The sequence below is a fragment of the Oreochromis niloticus genome, linkage group LG9 (genome assembly GCF_001858045.2).
Source record: "Oreochromis niloticus isolate F11D_XX linkage group LG9, O_niloticus_UMD_NMBU, whole genome shotgun sequence".
NCBI classification, from domain to species: Eukaryota; Metazoa; Chordata; class Actinopteri; order Cichliformes; family Cichlidae; genus Oreochromis; species Oreochromis niloticus.
Genome location: NC_031974.2, coordinates 33,607,318 through 33,628,069, shown reverse-complemented (window position 1 = coordinate 33,628,069; position 20,752 = coordinate 33,607,318). Strand labels below are relative to the sequence as shown.

General features: G+C 42.0%; 2 protein-coding genes across 3 annotated transcripts in view; both read right to left on the bottom strand.

The window, feature by feature from the left end:
* LOC112847800 (syncytin-A-like) overlaps positions 1 to 20,752 on the bottom strand; it is a 670,150-nt gene that overhangs the window by 489,083 nt on the left and 160,315 nt on the right. The gene's annotated exons all lie outside the window — the stretch shown is intronic.
* The window catches only part of plppr5b (phospholipid phosphatase related 5b), a 125,782-nt gene that overhangs the window by 85,229 nt on the left and 19,801 nt on the right, over positions 1 to 20,752 (bottom strand). For both annotated transcript variants that reach the window (XM_025910278.1, XM_025910279.1), the window contains exon 2: positions 1,132 to 1,264. In XM_025910278.1, the coding sequence (XP_025766063.1) occupies positions 1,132 to 1,264 (133 nt within the window). The remainder of the gene's footprint in view (positions 1 to 1,131; positions 1,265 to 20,752) is intronic.

Here is a 20,752-nt window from a genome sequence, read left to right as displayed (position 1 = left end):
AGTTAATAAACATCATGTGAGTGTATGCACTAAAACTTAGGACCATATAATAATAAATATGTGCGTGATGAAAGTTGGGCAGCACGCTAACGTCCTTACTCCGCTCTGTACGCTCGTATGGGTCTGACCCTTTCACTCCTTTGATTTTTTCCTCGTACTTTTTTTGTTGCCTTTTCGTCAAGTCTGTCTTTGTACGGACCTGCTGTGTTCTCCCTCGTTTTGTACACAACTGTTTTTGGGCAAATAAAATGCAAGTAGGGATTAAAACCGCAGAATTAATGATTACCGGTGCTGGAAATGCTAGCGCTTGATGCAGTGTTTTGATTTTGTTGCCACGGGTACCCACAAAGCAATGCGCGAAAGTCACGTGGTCTGTCGAGCTCTATATAACCACAAAAAAACACACACACTATTGTGCTAAATTTTTAATATTCATCACAAGTAGGAACAAAACACTGAACAGGTGACTTTCTTGTATATCAAAATATTCCACTTCCTGTGTTGTTCCTCTGATAATTGTGTTTTTATTAAATAAAAATAAGCTTAATTCTTTATAGGGCTGCATCAAGTATTTTGGGTAATTCGATTACAAAGAATTCTGGACAGAAATTCTTTGCTTCGATGCTTCGTTTAAGGCACAGCTCTGTAGAGCGCCACTGTCACTGTGGAAATGCAAACGCAAGCTTTTCACCCACATTTGCGACTAAAAACAGACCTGCAATACAAACGTATTCAGGAGCACGTGAATAAAAAGTCTGACAACACACAGCCCCCAGTTTTAATCAGAAGCACTGATAACCCAACAGCAGCAGCAATGATGACGCTGGCACAGTTACACAATGCAAAGAGCAAACAGGTGGAGCTGTTACTGAGACGATTAGTTCAGGTTGAGTGAAAGAAAAGTTGTTTCTAGCATCCAAAACATTAGTGCTGTTCCTGTAGTCCATCTTAGTTTTTCAATTCAGTGAGAAAAAGTGAGTTTGTTGATCAAAGGACCTGATCAACAAACTCAACTAACTAGTTTATTATGTGAATGTCACATGTGGCCAGTTTTCTCACAGACTTTTAGAAAAACATTCAGCTTTGACAGGTGAAGTAACAGAAACAAGCACACACACACCTAAAACTTACCGAGGAAGCGGAATGTCCTGCGCACCAGCGGGTTGAGGTAACAGCAGTCTCCGGTGGCCACCGTCTTCTCTAAACGGTCAAACTCTTTGGACGTGTACTGGACCAGAAAGAGCACAGTCTCTGTCACTGTGATCTAGGAGAAACAGGGGCCACATACACAAACAAAGACAACAGATTACTGAAAGGCGCAGCACTTTATCTGTGAGTGGGTGCTGCTAGTGTGGGTGGTGTCATTTTGTCAGTCATTCGTCCCAGTGCTCTCAGTGGGCTCCATCACTACTGACACAGCTGCTGAATACACAAAAGGACTCAAGCCTGTCTATGCGCAAATATGTATGTTTTTGAAAACAGGACCTAGCTCACTTTCTACACAACTCTTATGCTCTCTAAAGCTGACTATTAGCCAAAGAAAGCTGCTACAGACAAACATGGTAGGCCACTGATCCTTACACTATAGAAGTCTTCCAGTCCCCAGGGTGAGGTCTGAAAAGCTGGAGCAAACGTCTAAATCAGGGATGGATGGAAACTTTTCAAAACAAGAAATTTTTCTAAACAGCTGTTTACGTCAGGCAGCTTCAATGCAACGTTACATTAAAGATGAACAAACTGCATTTAGATTATTTTCAGACACTGATGCCAGTGAGCAGCAGAATGGTGAATGTGTAACTGATCCAAAGAAGCCGGTGTGTGTTTGTGGAATGAAAGAACAGTGTAACAGTGTAACAGTCTGAATCACTGACATGTGTGTGGCACTGAGGGATATCACACTTTATTAAACACGCAGTTCCTGTTAGCAGACACACTCGTGTTTAGGTTGGGTCTGGATGTGGGATTTCTCTTCATGAGGAGAAAAATATGAAAGATCATGCCACTTGCTTTTTAGAGAACATAATAGCTTTTAGACACTGTGGCTTAGGGAGCCAGTAAAAAGTGATAGAAACCTAAGGTGACCAACACCAAAGGGTACGGGGGTTCACGCAGTCACTCCTCTTCAGCTAGGGCAGTGTTTCCCAACCACTGCACCGCGGCATATAGGTGTGCCGTGAGAAATGATCAGGTGTGCCATGGAAGATTATCTGGTTCCACCTGATTAGTGCTCTAAGGCTACGTTCACACTGCAGGCCAAAGCGCATCAAATCCGACTTTTTCGCCCCTATGCGACCCATATCCGATCATGGTATGACAGTGTGAACGGCACAAATCCGATATTTTCAAATCCGATCTGGGTCACTTTCGTATGTGGTACTGAATCCGATACATATCCGATGTTTTAGAAAGCGACTGCTGTTTGAACGGTCATGTCGCATTAAATCCGTCTTTTACGTCACTGACACAAGACAGACGCCAATTAACAGCGCCGGAGAAGACATCGCGAACGCTTCCTGGCCATCCCGTGTAGATGTTAGTGAAACTGTTGGGAAGACAACGTTGGAGAAACGTGAACATTTTATTTGTACTGTATAATCTGCAGATTATCCTTTGAAGCACCGCTCCTCTAAAACAGCAATAAGGATCATTATTAGGCCATATGTAAATAACAAAATGACTTTACAACTTAAAGCAAAATTGGGACACGTAAAGTCCGAAGTCTTTATATTAAGGCCATCAGTCAAACAACACTGTTTGCTCTGGGTCTAAACAGAGCACGTTGTGTGTGACGTCTTCTTTTGCACATGCGGGCCTCTTTGAGCGTTCACACAGGAGCGCGTTTGCTGTCGCATTTTATTTGTAGTGTGAACAAGCAGACAAAAAAATTGGATTTGATCAAAAAATCGGAATTGAGCATTAAGACCTGCAGTGTGAACGTAGCCTAAGTGATCGGCGTGGGTATTGGGCAGAACAATTACATTCTCTTCCACTAGAGGGCAGTGCAACTACCTGCTCTAATTAAATGAGTTGCCACCTGCCAGTAAAACAGAAGAAGAAATTACATAACCGTCATGCTGTGAGTGCGACGATGCAGCCCGTAATAGCAATAGATACATATGTGAAAGGAGAAAGTAGTCAGTGTGACCTGGTCCTGGAGAAAACTCCGACCCAGATGAGGACCTAGCATGAGCACTGGTCAGAAGAAAGCACAAAAGGTATACTGGGGACAAACCGTGCCAATACCCGATGCACAGGGATAAATGATCAATACGCTTTCTGTGACATTTTTGTTTTTGGTGTGCCGTGTGATTTTTCTAATGTGAAAAGGTCGGGAAACATATCAGGCTGTAACCTCCACTTCTGAAAAATGAAGCCGCACACACACTTCTCTGACATCTATGACTTAGCGTCAGACACACAAATAACCTTGCAAACAGGATTTAAGCATTGAAACAAATCCTTCCCAAGAGGAAATTAGGAAGGAACAGGATGGGAGGACAGGAAGGAAACAGGGAGGAACAGTCCCAGGAAAATCAAATTCTTCATAAAATTTAAACTGCTCTTGTGGAAACACCAATAAAGACATCAAAACACAGATTTAATGCATAAAAGTCCAAAGTCTTGTGACCCGAATAAAGTTTGAATGATGTTGCTGCGATAAAGGATGGTCGAGATGGCAGGGCTTCAAACTGGCCTGGGTTAGTGCCCTTTTTCTGACACTTTTCCCATTCAAATGAATGGGAAAAAGGGTTTTTAGATCAAGCCACATGCAACAATATAAATGTGTGGGTTATCTCAAAGCTGCAAGAAGTTTTCTTTTAAAATTTCAGGCAGAAGAAGAATAAAAACAAACAAACAAGAAAGCGAAAATTTCTGAAGAAATTTTGAGTGTGTCTGTGCCACGGCCGGGACAACTGGCAGAAGACATCAGGATGGCGCTTTATACAACATGCCACACTCACCCACTCACACAAGCACTCAACTCTATGATTTTAAGGGTTTACTGACTAACATTCACACTCCGATGGATGCATCAGAGAGCAACTTGGGGGTTAGTATCCTGGCCAAGGATATCTGGCATGCAGACTGGCGGAGCCAGGGATCAAACCACCAACCTTCCCATCAGTACATGAAATGCTTGATTAAATGCATTTGTGAAAAAAAGCATACTGAACTGGAAAAATGGTTTTGCTTTTGAAACATTGTAAGTGTAAATATGTATAATTAACAAATAATTAAGAAATTCTAATTGTTTTTATAGTCTATTAGCACTGATAACAGGAATATGTGGCTGTGTGTTTATCTGCACAGGTCAGGGATGAACCTCATTACCCAACCTGTTGTGGGTAATGGATCTCATCATCTAGCCTGCTGTTGCTAGCTAAAAAATTGAGCACTTTCCCCTTTGGTCCAAACAGGGCTACTTCTAGCTACCAAAAGCTAACAGGCTAATGTTGATGTTTCAAAATGCCAAAGTCCAAAAGCAATAAAGGATGTCTATAACGTCTACTGACCGTCACATGCACAACATTTGCTGCAACACTCTGAGGTCAAATCCTTCTTACAGCAGCTGCATCATGTCTGTTCTGTGGGCTTCACACATCTTCACTTCATCACATTATCTCTGAACATGTAATATTTCTGTCCCACAGCCCAAGAAGCACTGGCTCCCTGCAGGCAGACAAGTTTGTTTCTGTTTTCAGTTCTGGAAGTGAAAAATCTGTGACAAGAGAAAAATCCTGTCCTTCTTCAATTAAACAGTTCACCAGGTCCTTAACTGGCCTCTCCCTTCAGTGCAATTCCACATAGGAAATGTTTTTTTTAGAGAGATTCAGATAAAAAATACGCAAGTAAAATACAAAATAAGTAACAACATCTAAACAGGGAACAGGAGCACAAAAGGAAACCTGACAGAAGGAAGACGCAGAAGGAAAAAGTGATGAAGACTAAAGAACAGGGAATACGAGGGAAAAAGGATAACCTGGAAATCATGGAATAAACTATAAAGAATTATTACAAAAAGAAACTAGACTGCAAAAGGTGATGAAACTGAATCGAAGAGAACCTGAAAGCCTAAACATGGATAAACCAAAGAGCAGCTAAAAACCAAAATTCAGAACACCACAAATCACTAAACAAACAAGCAGAAATGTCCAAAAGTGTCTAAAAACTGCCTCCAAATGTCACCACAACCTAATTTTTAAATTAGGAAAAAAAAGAGTTAACTTAAACTTAAAAAAGGGGTTTTTCAGAGCTGCTGATCTATGAAGCAGTCTTCATTGAAATATAGGTCAACCCTGTTTTTGGCACAGAGTGTTGAGCTGTGAGACTTTTAATAGAGCCCAGAAAGTCCTGCATTTATACTAAAGAGCAAAGAAAAGCTAGAAAATGCCTGAACAAAGACCGTGTACACAGACATGGTTACATCTGGGACGTAAAGGACAAACTGTTTCTGCTACCAAAGCACTTTGTGTTGGTAATCCTGAATGATACTTGGTCAGCAAATTTGGCCATGTCATTCCACACATTTGGAAAATCCCAGAATAATTCATATTTGAGATTGCTCCAGCAAAATAATTTATATATCTTCCAATGTCACCATGTTTTCATTAAAAAAAATATATAATGCTGTCATTTTTGATGTAAAACATGAAATAAAAATAATAATATTTGATTTTTTTTATTACTTCCCCTGTCATAAATCATAGAGCCATAACTCACTTTCTCTCATAAGTTTTTCCCTGCAAATAGTTTATCTGCCAGTCTGCTGGGACAGTTAACTAAGCAGTATATTTGTCTCCTCCTGGGATCAAACCAGGGATCAAACCAGGCCGCTTTCACTTATTAGGTGAGTGTAAAGCACTGCACTCTGGAGCCACTGAAACAGTCCACACAATAAATCTCTTACATTAGACGACTGATTAAATATAACCCAATAAAACTCAATGCCAGCGCGACTGGCACCAGGTGGAGTGGAACTGATGACCACGTCAGCTCCTCATCATTAATATGAGGAGCTGTATTTCCATGGTGACACTGGTAGGGATGTACTGGGATAGGGGTGTGACATGAAATATACTGCACACCGTGATAGTCGTAACATCAGTAACAGCATGCAGGGCCTGCACTGTGCTCAGTAACACGTATATGCTGCACTGACAACTTTAAAGCCTGTTTTTCAAACAGAGCCACATGAGCCGATGTGACGATGATGAGGATCAGACTATGCTGGCTAAAAGTCACAGTTTTATCCTTTATTGCACACATATATGTATTGTAGAATAGACCGTTACACTCAGACACTAACAGCAGGGAGAATTCCCCTCTCTGAGGAATTTGAGGGGGATGATCTGCCTGGACTATTGGTGGCACCGGAAGGTACAAAACTTTAATGTTGACTCTGCTAAACCGAAAGTTCTCCCCCAAGTTTTTGACCAATCAGTCCTGTTTTTATAACTTACAATAAAAAGTGTTTACCTGGAAAAAGAAGAGCTCAAAGAAATCATTAAAAGCCCCAAATTACCACGACATTCGTGCCCATTGTGAGTGTATGGAAACCTTTAACCACACCAGTATAGTTAGTAATTAAAACCTCAAGATGTCTTCTAGAAGCCAGTGCATTGTAGTAATGATACTATTTTTAGAGCCTCATCTCCTGACTTCGGTTCAGAAGATGAAGCTTTAGGTGAGGAGGAAGACGAGGAGGTGGAAATGAGAGAGGAGAAAGAGTCGTGGAGGAGAAGGCAGATGAAGAAAGACACAATAAGGAAAGAGATGATGGAAATATACATGTACAAATGCTAAATAGTCAAATATAGTCTGTGATCCTAAAATTAAACGTTACTTATGCGGTCTCTTGGATACATAAATACATAAAAAGTGAATAGAAAGAAAAGCAAGATTAATTTCAGCCACTGTATTAAAGATGGTGGGAAACAAGGCAAGCTGGGGAAAAACTAAACTAAAACCTAAACTGGGATAAACTAAAACTAACACACACTGTTCCAAAAAATCCTAATATAAAAGTATTGTACTGTGTATTTTACAGTTTTGTTCTGTTCTTCTAGAATATCATTAAATTTACATAAATAGACTGACTTCACATTTCAAATGTAAATTAACGTAAAATCACTGTAATGTAATAAAACATAATTTCCTTGTTTTTTAAATGTATCTGTCTGTACATATGCATATTTAGATTGTTAAAATACATTCACAAATGTATCATGATGTCACAAATATGTGTCCGTTATTTGAAAGATTGAACTGTTGAATTCAAATGTAATACTATGGAAAAGTATAGAACATGATTCCTATAATACTTATGTGTGTTCACATCACATAAGTATTATTATCATTGCTATTTAGGGCCATCGTGGCTCAAGAGTTGGCAGTTCGCCTTGTGATCAGAAGGTTGCCGGTTCGATCCCGGCTCGGACAGTCTCGGTCGTTGTGTCCTTGGTCAAGACTCTTCACCTACCGCCTACTGGTGAGGGGCCGATGGTGCGATATGGCAGCCTCGCCTCTGTCAGTCTGTCCCAGGGCATGCAATCCATTATTATTTAAACCAACTGTTAACTGTACATTTAAGTATTATGATTCATATTGCCACATTCATTGACCTTGTTTACAGGTAATTTCATTGTTTAATACCATTAACATGTTCCTAATTTAATGTTTAAAAGCACTTGGAAAAGGCAGAATCCCATGTAACATTAGGGCAACAAACTGTATTGTCATTACTGAAAATAACTGTATTTTTATGAGAAAGTTATTTTCTGTCATTTCTGTTTCTGTTAGGATTAGTATTTTGGCGCCCCAGCTACCGGAATATTACCGTTTTTTAAGATGTTTTTTTTAACAGTGTAGATATAGATATATATATATATATATCTATATATATATATATATCTATATCTATATATAGATATAGATATAGATATATATAGATATAGATGTATATATACGTATGTGTGTGTGTGTGTGTGTGTGTGTGTGCATCTGACACATCACATCTGCAGCCATTCTGGTCATTGAGTTGGATTAGGTGGGCGGAGGATGCTAGACAGACTTGGCACACCTACACTTATAGTGAGGGTGTTCTGGGAATGCCTAGCATAGACCCAGGAGATCTTCAGCTCCCACTTCTTACAGAATTTTGAGGGAGGCTGATACAAGGAACTGCGGCCACAAGGTGGTTGGTCCCTGTGGTGGCAGTAATCCCCAAACCAGAGTGGACACTGGGGACAAAGAGAGTCATCAAGTTGAAGAAGGAGGCTGGTTAGCCTGTGGGACAAGGTGGGCAGCTGACAGGTAGCAGCAGGTCGGGTGGTTGCTGAAGCAAAAAGTCGGGTGTGGGAGATGTTTGGTGAGCATGGAAAATGACTTTCAGTCTACGTACGTAAAGGCCTGAGGTTTACATGTGTTGTACTTTTCTTAACACACCCTTACATCCTGAGGTCTCTGCTGGCAAAGGTAGCCCTCTTCTCCTGGTCATGGAAATATGGTGACGTTCCATCCGTCCATTTATTTTTGCATTTTTAGAATTAAAATAAGTAATAATAACTACTGCCATCTCAGATATCATCAGGTGCCATTGCTAGGCTGCAAATGTCACAGTAAAGCAGTGTGACAAGTAAAAAAGGGACAAAAGACAAATCTTCTGCTGTTTTTATCATGGGAGAAACTTGTGCTGTTGCCATGGTTTCACCCATTTTATCATGAGGAACAACAAAAGACATGGAGGAGTAGGCTCCACATGCTCAGCACATCTCTGTTCTTACACCTCTCACTTTGAAAGAAATCCCCCACACACATATGTGCTGTCAGGACTACAGCACGGTTCTTACATGACTGTGACAGAGTTTCGATCTCCTGATTTCATGCTTAATGTTAAATGTATTCTGCATACATGGCCACACTACTGTATCGTGGGCGGATCACTTTGCTTTACGGCTACAAGCACACTTTAAGTAGAGACAGAATCCCTTTCTAAGGAATCAAACATCATTAAAATACCAGCAAAGAACACAAACAAGCTTCTCGCTGTGCTACAACATCATATTTCCACTACATCATTTTTGTAGCCCATGCATAATTATCTAGGTTATGAAATAGTTTACAGTATTATCTTAGAATAATCTACAGTAAGAAATATTAAAGACGGTTCAAGTCCCAGAAGTTCACCTGAGCTCAGCCAATGCAATGCTAAGAGAAACTGGGAAATCCCAAGAGCTCCATCTCAGACCCTGTGGGCTGTAATTAGCACATTAAATATTGAAGTTCATGACAGTACAGTTAGAAAGACACTGAAGAAATATGTTTGGAGGTTCCCATGGGAAGCTGAACAAACAAGACTTTTGGAACAAAGTTCTCTGAACAGATGAGACATGAGTGGAGATGCTGGTCACCTGGGCACTCCACATTCACTGAGTCAACCACAAACTCTTATCTATACCAAACTATTCCAGAGTCAGAGGTGAGGCCCACTCAATGTCCAGACCTTGAAATGCTGCAGTAGGACCTCAAGAGAGCTGTGCATAAAGGAATGACCACAAACGTCACTAAACTGAAGCATCTGTGAAAAACAGCGGGCCAGAATTCCTCAGATTTAGTTAAATAAATAATGGCACAGTGTATTATTTCATGTGTTCTTCTGGTTTTATTTGACTACATTTACCTGGTAAGGATCAGATGATTTACTCTCTACCTTGCTGCTCAGTAGCTTGTAAAACTGGGAGCTGGTCTGTTTGTCAGAGAGACAGAAATATCCTGCTCTACGTTGTTTCACAGCTTTTATTTTTACCCCCAGTTTATAAACAAAACCACATTTTAATGATATTGGATGTTCAAAGAAAGAGACAGGAGAACTGTGGGAAATAATACCATTTCAGTGTGCCGTATTCCACTCGAGGCATCGAGGACATCTTTCTCTGACAGACACATTTTGGCTCCTGGTCTTCAGATTGTTGACCATGGACATGTTATTACCATAAGTTATCACTTCAGGGGTTATTATTAAAAGTCTTGTATGCTAGGGTTAGCCAGAGCCTGTAGCAACCACAGTGTATTGCCTGTGATCATCATTGAAAATGGCAAGAAATGGCTCAGGGGCTGCCTGATTTCCAAAAAGCCTGAGCAGCACTTTGTCCCACTTTCTCATTGGCTGTAACACAAGCTGACAGCTCCACAGTCACAATGTGCTACTTGTTTAGTCCCTTAACCACCTCTCTGCCCTCTCTCTGTCCTTATCCTCCTCACTGTAGAGCTATACGCCATTGGTTAAGTCAGGCTGACAAGGCCAGGGTGACCTCAGCAGCTCCTCTGTCAGGGCTGAACTTGCTCACTTCTTTCAATCTCTTCTCTTTGAATCTTGCTTATTTAATTTCACACCAGTCTATATCACAGCACTGAGCTCTGTTCATCAGTAAGACAGAATCCACTTACACTGAACCAGCGTCTCAATACGTCTCCATTCTCAAGCCAATAATTGGGTTTGCAGTGGCAACCCATTTTACCAGGACAGTGAGACTTAGCTAGTAAACAGAAGAAGATTTGAGCATGCTGACACCGAGAGATTCCCAGGACATTTTAAGACACTGAAGCCTCTCGCCTGTGTGGTATGCAGTGGTACACAGCAGTCGTTTAAACGAAAGCTATGAGCAGTGGCCCAAAACAAGCAGCCCCATCAATGACTGGCCACCACGGTGCATGATGCAGTACTCATGGCATGAACAAAGAAGAGCTGTTGATGCTCATCTTGCTAGAAAAGGTTGCAGAACCATCTATTAAGACTCAGAGAGACATATTTTAAGCATAAAAGCATGCAGGAATTTAGAAATGCCTGTGTGGTTCAGAATGATGATGACTGTGCTGATCAGGGGCAGGGAGTGTTTTCATATGTAAGGTTATGCATTCAAAAAGTTTCCTTTTAACAGAAAACAAAACACACAGACCAAGATGAGTAGAGATATATATTAACTATTATTAAATGCAGAGTGGTGTATAAATACATAATGAGTGAAAAAAGGTGTCTAAATATTGGCATCAAACTAAGTTGTGTGCTCGGATTCATGTATTGAAGAAAAAAGTTCCAAATGTATCCAAAGCAGATGTTGCTTCCACCAAACCAAGTCTCCTAACAACGACACATCTGTTTAGGCACATTCGTTTTCTCTCCAACATGAGCACCAGTGTTTACCTTTTTGGCTCTTTTGTAAGATAAATTATGAAAGTGATTGTTATGGCTGCACAGAGGTCTGTGAACCCTTTTAATAAACTAAAACACACCCCACCACAGCATGGTTACACACTTACTTATTCAGTCATTTATGTTTCTGTGGGGACGAGCACAGCATAAAGAGTAACATGAAACTTGTATGAATGAAATGAAAATTAAAATCAACCTTTAAGTTTGAATATTGAATCTTAATATCTAAACTATGATGAGTTTGCATTTTCAACCCAAACAGCAGCACATGGGACCAGTGCAGAAACAGAAAGAGAGCCTTTCCCCATTATGAAACTGGAAGTGCCTGCAACATAGCAAACAACCATGTTGGGCCACACCTCAAAATCTTAAAATTCAGGTGTTTTCAGTCCGACAGGTACACCACCTGTCAAAGGTTTTGACAGGTGGTTCAAGTCCAATGAATAGCTTAATGATAGAAAGGTAAGTGGTGACTTAACTGGTTTAACTGCCAGAGGTTAAGAAAGGGTTAGGTTACCCCAAAGTGAAAATAATGTACATTTCAGAATTATACAAAAAGGCCTTTTTCAGGGAACACAACATGGGTTAACAACTTAAATCTGTTCTGCAACAATGGAGGCTGATCAGGCCTTGGAAGCTGGTGCTGCTAATTCCTACAGCTGTTCCAACTTTCCTGGATTACTTCCACCCCCCTCTGTCTGTATAAAGCAGTGTTGAACACACTGTGGTACCATACCCTCGTCAGCATCAGTCGAACAGTACTGTACTGCAGAAAGTAGTGTGGCGAGAAAAAGGCAATTAACAGTGGAAGAGAGACAGAGCATCATAACACTCATAAATGTAGGTCTGTGCTACAGAGAGACTGCAAAGGAAGTCAAGGTGTCAGTGCCCATAGGTGTGATTGTGAGTCCGAATGGCTCCGAATGGCTGTCCGTCTCTGTTAGTCCTGCAACAGACTGGAGACCTGTCCAGGGGGTCTGCCTCTGCCCCCCCGACAGGGATAAGCAGAACAGAATGGATGGATGCGTTTTAAAGAAATGGCTGTTGCAAACTACCGTAGGCCGTAAATGGCATGTTGTGTGGCACGCTTCATCATCCAACATAGAAAAAATAACATAAACAAAAAATCTATCAATAAATATTCTGACCTGTCTAATGTGTAATATTAACAGGAGGCTGAGGGTTTGTGTGCAGCACAAAACCAGCTGCACCACCTCTGGGCTTTCTGGCTAAGCCCAGTCAGCATCAGAGCAAATCTGTCTAAAAGCCAGACTGTGCAAACATAGCAGTGTTAACCAGATCTGTGACAAGCATCAGTGTTGGAAAAACATCTTGTTTGTTCCTTACACCTCTATGCAAACTGACTGGCATGGCTTCACAGAGATGAATGCCAGCACTCTGTGCTGGGACAACTGAAAATAACAGCTAACAAATCACTTTAGTTTCCAAATCCCAGTCTCTACAGATCTGCCTTTAACACTGGGAACACTGGATATGTCACAGATATTGGAAATATCCTTGCTTCAATAGTTCAATTAAGCTTCTGGATTTAAAGGTGTAAGAAGCACACAGAGGCCTGCCTCCCAGCACAATTCAACCCCCTACAGGAGCAACCCTTCCACTGAGGATGCTACTGCCATCACTCTTCATACCACGCTGACCCTCCTGGAACACTCAGGTAAATAGATTACAGGTAAGCATTCAGTACGCCGGACATCGTAGTGCAGACTGCTGGACCTGAAGCTCCCACGTTCAGCCTGTGCCTGGATTAAAGTCTTTCTTTTAAACAGACCACAGCGTGTAAAACTCGCCCCCCACCTCACTCCCCCCTCACACTTTCTGAGGGTCCTGAAGCAGAAGCTACTGGTGACGTTCTACAGAACAACCATTGAGAGTGTACTCACATGCTGCATCATAGCCTTGCAGGAAGTTCAGCTAGCCAAAAAGAAAAAAATCACCAGTTGCCCCCGTCCCCATCTGGAGGAGATCGCCACCTCTTGCTGCCTTAGATGGGTCAAAGTCACCCTTTCTGACCCCTTCTATCTTTTTTGAATCACAAAGATTGAAGACAACACTGGATATTGTGTAAAGCGGGGTGTATGGTCCAGCACTGCTGGTGCGTTCACTGTGTGCTCCAGTCCAGGGATGGCCATCCTGCTTTAGTACAAGTGACCTGTGCAGCCATCTTGCTTGTGCTGTTGTGGGTCAGTCGCACAGCGACAGAGAAACACAAAGTTTAAACACACAGAGAGCTGAAGTGAAACCAAGTGTTAAAAACAATGACTGCAGCCACTGTCTCTGCTTCTCATGCTGTCATTTCTGATCTCGTAAGTTTTTTGCTTCGCTGTCTCTCCTCTTTTTGACGAGCTCAAACATTTTGTGTTGTGCGCTCTTATTTCCTTCTCTTCTTAGGAAAGACAGATCGATAGATCAACTGTCAGGTTATAGTTATCTTTTCACTTTACATAGCAGCTGCACCATCTGTTGTAAATACACATGGAAAATGATAAGAATTTAGTGATTCCGATTCCATTATTATGTGTGCCTATGCCAAGAGGCACACATATTACTATTCGTCGGATTTATTATTATGTGTGCCTATGAAAGAGGCACACATATTACTATTCGTCGGATTTATTATGTGTGCCTATGGAAAGAGGCACACATATTACTATTCGTCGGATTTATTATGTGTGCCTATGCCAAGAGGCACACATATTACTATTCGTCGGATTTATTATGTGTGCCTATGCAAGAGGCACACATATTACTATTTATTATTATTATTCTCCAGTTTCCGCCTGAAATTTTGCAGCGAATCTCGCCCCGCAGTTTTGAGACAAGCTTCATATATGTTACCTCATTTTGTGCGGCCGGATCTGGAATGGTGTGCTATGACTTTTGGTGTTTATGAATTTTATAGTTTTTTAAATATTAATATTTTAGTGAAAATTTTCCCGCGCTCCTCTGCCGAACAGTTTTGACATTAGGGTTACATATGTTAGATCATTTTGTGCGGCTGGAGCTGGACTATTATGTCATGACTTTTGGTGTTTATAACTTTTATAGTTTTTTAAATATTAATATTTTAGTGCAAATTTAGGCCAATTCATCTTTTGGCGCCAAATAAACAGACTTCATTTGTGGTGTGTTGGCTCTCTCTAGTGGTATGCCGGGAGTGGTACAGCCTGTCTACCCTTATTTGGATTACCGTAATGATGACAATTTCAACGGTGCGCACAGCGTCGCTGCTTTCAGGAGCCATTGGAATTTTTAAGGTTGCGCAAATCATTCAAAAGTTACGGTAATGCTTGGTGGAAAACTCAATATCCCACAATTCATAGCACGCCTCTACAGAGTGAACAATGGCGGCCACCACTTCGTTTTATATGTCTTTTATTCGTGTTTCTAGGTCACAAAATAAGCTTTTAAGATATTTTCAGGCGAGAATGTAGGTGTGTAAACTTCAAATATCTGCTTGTTTTATCAAGACATCCCATATTTAGCGACAGTGCTCTGACTACGTAGGTCCTGCCTGACAGCTAGCCGGCTACCTAGCTAGCTGCCGCACTTGGCTGCAAATGCACAGCGAGGGGACTCTCTCTCTCCTTTCACCTCCCCGGTCTCTCGCAAATGCTCGCACAGAATCGGAGTTACAGCTGGATGTGGAAAAAATAACTGAGTTGTTTGGTGGTGCTATAATGCGGAGCTACAACAGTGGGCAGCTATCCACCGGTGTATGACAGAAAGGACATGCCGCGACCGCCGATCGACCTGTGTTTGCTAACGCAGAGGTCAATCGTGGATCAGGGAAAGCGAAGGCAGGAGCGTGAGGTGAACTGAATTTCAGGTAAGAAGTTATGACCTGCACTCTATTTGGGTCAGATATAAACCGAGTTTAGGTGTAGTTTATTTAGCAGCAGTTCTCTTATGTGTTGCTGATAGCCGGCTAGCTAGCTAGCGCCGCTAGCATAGTTAGCTAGCGCCGCTAGCAACCCTTCGTGAAAAAGCACCCAGGCTTGGCTTATATTGAGGCGGGTGAAACTCGTGTCAGCACCCGGTCGCTCTCTATTTGGGTCAGATATAAACCGAGTTTAGGTGTAGTTTATTTAGCAGCAGTTCTTTTATGTGTTGCTGATAGCCGGCTAGCTAGCTAGCGCCGCTAGCATAGTTAGCTCGCACCGCTAGCAACCCTTCATGAAAAAGCACCCAGGCTTGGCTTATATTGAGGCGGGTGAAACTCGTGTCAGCACCCGGTCGCTCTCTATTTGGGTCAGATATAAACCGAGTTTAGGTGTAATTTATTTTCGTTGACCTTTTACAATCGTAATGCCACGGGAGTTTATATACAGCTGTGTGCGCACTAAGTTACTGACGTTGGACTTTATTTTATTCATTAGGGTTAGTTCATAGAGTTGCCGTGCCGTACAAACGGAATCGTCCCACATTCAGAGAAAACATTATGATTTATTCTGTCATTACGAAGCCTCCCCTGTCATTCTCTCGCCTGTTGAAACTTCAGTCATGAAACTGATCAATGATCGGCTTTTCTCTCTTGTTTGTTTATCACGCTAAACAACAGCAGCACGTTTAAGCTTGATCAGCTGTTGTTAGAATTCTTTTGATTTTAATTTCTAGTATCAGCTGATGTTTGCTGGAGCATGAAGATGAAATCAGGAGATGTCCTTACTGAATCATCAGAGCTGAACTGGTGATGGAGAAACAGGTTTACCCTTAGGTGACATGAATGAGTTGAAGGGAAGTTATGAACTGTTTCTGACAGACAAATATACACCAAGCTCCTTTTTTTGTGTAGCTGACAGCTGGTAACTGTGCAGGGGCGGATCTAGCAAAGCTTTTGCCAGGGGGCCAGGTAGGGCATTAACAGAGAAAGGTGGACATAAAGATATACTTTTCTTTCTTACTCTCATATAAAATATTTAGCTTTTATTAAATACTTATCCGAATCTTACAACCAAAGTTTGTATAATAATACACAAGGTTGGCTGTAGACCATTGTTCATCATTCAGAACACTGTGTAAAAATAACAAAAAACAAAAAGTGAATGCAAAAGTGCATATATATTTATTTTATGTGTTTGATGTGTGTGTCGGGGCGTGGTCTGCAGTGCCGCTGCAGGGGAGGTGGACCCACGGGTGTAAAGTCTGTGCTCTCTTGGCTGTTTTTTGGGTGTGTGTTGGGCTATGAGTTGAAAAGCTACAGCTGCCTGTGTGGGTACACCAACCATGTGTGAAAAGTGGTCCATAACATAATGCTTCAAAGCGTGTTCATGCAAACATTGTTGGGTCTGCCGTGGTACAATGGGACTTCTGCTCATGAACCTGTGTGCACAGCGTCTGCAAATCGGGGCTGTACAAAGTCACTTCATCTTTACCCAAAACTGTAAGCTGTCATCTGTGAGGCGCGAGCGGTGTTTGTTTTTATCATAATTCATGGTGGAGAATGGGTGCTCTGCTGAGTTTTGCTCTCTGTAGCTGTATGAATGGCAAACTACACTGATTACCAGCGGCATAGGCACACATAAAATTTCTTCTGAAATTTTCCCTTTCTAGTTATGTGTGCCTATGACAAGAGGCACACATATTACTATTCGTCGGATTTATTATTATTATTATTATTCTTCAGTTTCCGCCTGAAATTTTGCAGCGAAACTCGCCCCGCAGTTTTGAGACAAGCTTCATATATGTTACCTCATTTTGTGCGGCTGGATCAGGAATGGTGTGCTATGCCTTTTGGTGTTTATAACTATTATAGTTTTTTAAATATTAATATTTTAGTGAAAATTTTCCCGCGCTTCTCTGCCAAACAGTTTTGAAAATAGGGTTACATATGTTAGATCATTTTGTGCGGCTGGAGCTGGACTAGTATGGTATACACTTTTGGTGTTTATGACTTTTATAGTTTTTGAAATATTTAGATTTTAGTGCAAATTTAAGCCAATTTCCATAGAAACAGACTTTATTTGTGGTGGGTTGGCTCTCTCTAGTGGTATACCGGGAGTAGTACGGCTGAAAATCTGTATGCTTGTTACAAAACTCCATATCCCATAATTCATAGCACCCCTCTGCCGAGTTAAACAATGGCGGACACCACTTCGTTTTATATGTCTTTTATTCGTGTTTCTAGGTCACAAAATACACTTTTAAGATATTTTCAGGCGAGAATGTAGGTGTGTAAACTTCAAATATCTGCTCGTTTTATCAAGACATCCCATATTAGCGACAATTCTCTTAAGTGTTGCTGATAGCCGGCTAGCTAGCTAGCGCCGCTAGCTTAGCTAGCTAGCGCCCCTTCGTGAAAAACCACCCAGGCTTGGCTGATAGTGAGGTGGCTAAAATTTGTTTAATCGCCTGATCGCTCGGCAAGGGTCTGTGTCTTAGCTGGACTTATTTTTCGTTTATATGGGCCGATGATGCTGGTCGATGTGGAAAAAATAACTGAGTTGTTTGGTGGTGGAGCTACAACAGAGGGCAGCTATCCACCGGTGTGTGACAGAAAGGACATGCCGCGAACGAGACATACAAGGCGGTGAGGCTACCGCCGATCGTCCGGTGTTTGCTAACGCGGAGGTCAATCGTGGATCAGGGAAAGCGAAGGCAGGAGCGTGAGGTGAACTGAATTTCAGGTAAGAAGTTATGACCTGCACTCTATTTGGGTCAGATATAAACCGAGTTTAGGTGTAGTTTATTTAGCAACAGTTCTCTTACGTGTTGCTGATAGCCGGCTGGCTAGCTAGCTAGCGCCGCTAGCTTAGCTAGCTAGCGCGGCTAGCGACCCTTCGTGAAAAACCACCCAGGCTTGGCTGATAGTGAGGTGGCTAAAATTTGTTTAATCGCCCGATCGCTCGGCAAGGGTCTGTGTCTTAGCTGCACTTATTTTTCGTTTATATGGGCCGATGATGCTGGTCGATGTGGAAAAAATAACTGAGTTGTTTGGTGGTGGAGCTACAACAGAGGGCAGCTATCCACCGGTGTGTGACAGAAAGGACATGCCGCGAACGAGACATAAAAGGCGGTGAGGCTACCGCCGATCGTCCGGTGTTTGCTAACGCGGAGGTCAATCGTGGATCAGGGAAAGCGAAGGCAGGAGCGTGAGGTGAACTGAATTTCAGGTAAGAAGTTATGACCTGCACTCTATTTGGGTCAGATATAAACCGAGTTTAGGTGTAGTTTATTTAGCAACAGTTCTCTTACGTGTTGCTGATAGCCGGCTGGCTAGCTAGCTAGCGCCGCTGGCTTAGCTAGCTAGCGCGGCTAGCGACCCTTCGTGAAAAACCACCCAGGCTTGGCTGATAGTGAGGTGGCTAAAATTTGTTTAATCGCCCGATCGCTCGGCAAGGGTCTGTGTCTTAGCTGCACTTATTTTTCGTTTATATGGGCCGATGATGCTGGTCGATGTGGAAAAAATAACTGAGTTGTTTGGTGGTGGAGCTACAACAGAGGGCAGCTATCCACCGGTGTGTGACAGAAAGGACATGCCGCGAACGAGACATAAAAGGCGGTGAGGCTACCGCCGATCGACCGGTGTTTGCTAACGCGGAGGTCAATCGTGGATCAGGGAAAGCGAAGGCAGGAGCGTGAGGTGAACTGAATTTCAGGTAAGAAGTTATGACCTGCACTCTATTTGGGTCAGATATAAACCGAGTTTAGGTGTAGTTTGTTTTCATTGTGCTGACTTTTTACAATCGTACTGCGTGCTAGCTAGCACGACGGGAGTTTGTATACAGCTGTGTGCGCGCTAAGTTACTGACGTTGAACTTTATTTTATTCATAAGGGTTAGTTCGTAGAGTTGCCGTACAAACGGAATCGTGCCACATTCAGAGAAAATATTACGATTTATTCTGTCGTTACGAAGCCTCCCCTGTCATTCTCTGCCTGTTGCAACTTTAATCATGAAACTGATCAATGATCGGCTTTTCGCTCTTGTTTGTTTATCGCGCTAAACAACAGCTGCACGTTTAAGCTTGATCAGCTGTTGTTAGAATTCATTTGCTTTTAATTTCTAGTATCAGCTGATGTTTGCTGGAGTCACAGCTGTAAAAAACGGCTGTTCCAAACCAGATGTCCTTACTGAATCATCAGAGGTGAACAGGTGATGGAGAAACAGGTTTACCCTTTAGGTGACATGAATGAGTTGAAGGGAAGTTATGAACCGTTTCTGAGAGACAAATACAGGGAGTGCAGAATTATTAGGCAAGTTGTATTTTTGAGGAATAATTTTATTATTGAACAACAACCATGTTCTCAATGAACCCAAAAAACTCATTAATATCAAAGCTGAAAGTTTTTGGAAGTAGTTTTTAGTTTTAGCTATTTTAGGGGGATATCTGTGTGTGCAGGTGACTATTACTGTGCATAATTATTAGGCAACTTAACAAAAAACAAATATATACCCATTTCAATTATTTATTTTTACCAGTGAAACCAATATAACATCTCCACATTGACAAATATACATTTCTGACATTCAAAAACAAAACCAAAACAAATCAGCGACCAATATAGCCACCTTTCTTTGCAAGGACACTCAAAAGCCTGCCATCCATGGATTCTGTCAGTGTTTTGATCTGTTCACCATCAACATTGCGTGCAGCAGCAACCACAGCCTCCCAGACACTGTTCAGAGAGGTGTATTGTTTTCCCTCCTTGTAAATCTCACATTTGATGATGGACCACAGGTTCTCAATGGGTTCAGATCAGGTGAACAAGGAGGCCATGTCATTAGTTTTTCTTCTTTTATACCCTTTCTTGCCAGCCACGCTGTGGAGTACTTGGACGTGTGTGATGGAGCATTGTCCTGCATGAAAATCATGTTTTTCTTGAAGGATGCAGACTTCTTCCTGTACCACTGCTTGAAGAAGGTGTCTTCCAGAAACTGGCAGTAGGACTGGGAGTTGAGCTTGACTCCATCCTCAACCCGAAAAGGCCCCACAAGCTCATCTTTGATGATACCGGCCCAAACCAGTACTCCACCTCCACCTTGCTGGCGTCTGAGTCGGACTGGAGCTCTCTGCCCTTTACCAATCCAGCCACGGGCCCATCCATCTGGCCCATCAAGACTCACTCTCATTTCATCAGTCCATAAAACCTTAGAAAAATCAGTCTTGAGATATTTCTTGGCCCAGTCTTGACGTTTCAGCTTGTGTGTCTTGTTCAGTGGTGGTCGTCTTTCAGCCTTTCTTACCTTGGCCGTGTCTCTGAGTATTGCACACCTTGTGCTTTTGGGCACTCCAGTGATGTTGCAGCTCTGAAATATGGCCAAACTGGTGGCAAGTGGCATCTTGGCAGCTGCACGCTTGACTTTTCTCAGTTCATGGGCAGTTATTTTGCGCCTTGGTTTTTCCACACGCTTCTTGCGACCCTGTTGACTATTTTGAATGAAACGCTTGATTGTTCGATGATCACGCTTCAGAAGCTTTGCAATTTTAAGACTGCTGCATCCCTCTGCAAGATATCTCACTATTTTTGACTTTTCTGAGCCTGTCAAGTCCTTCTTTTGACCCATTTTGCCAAAGGAAAGG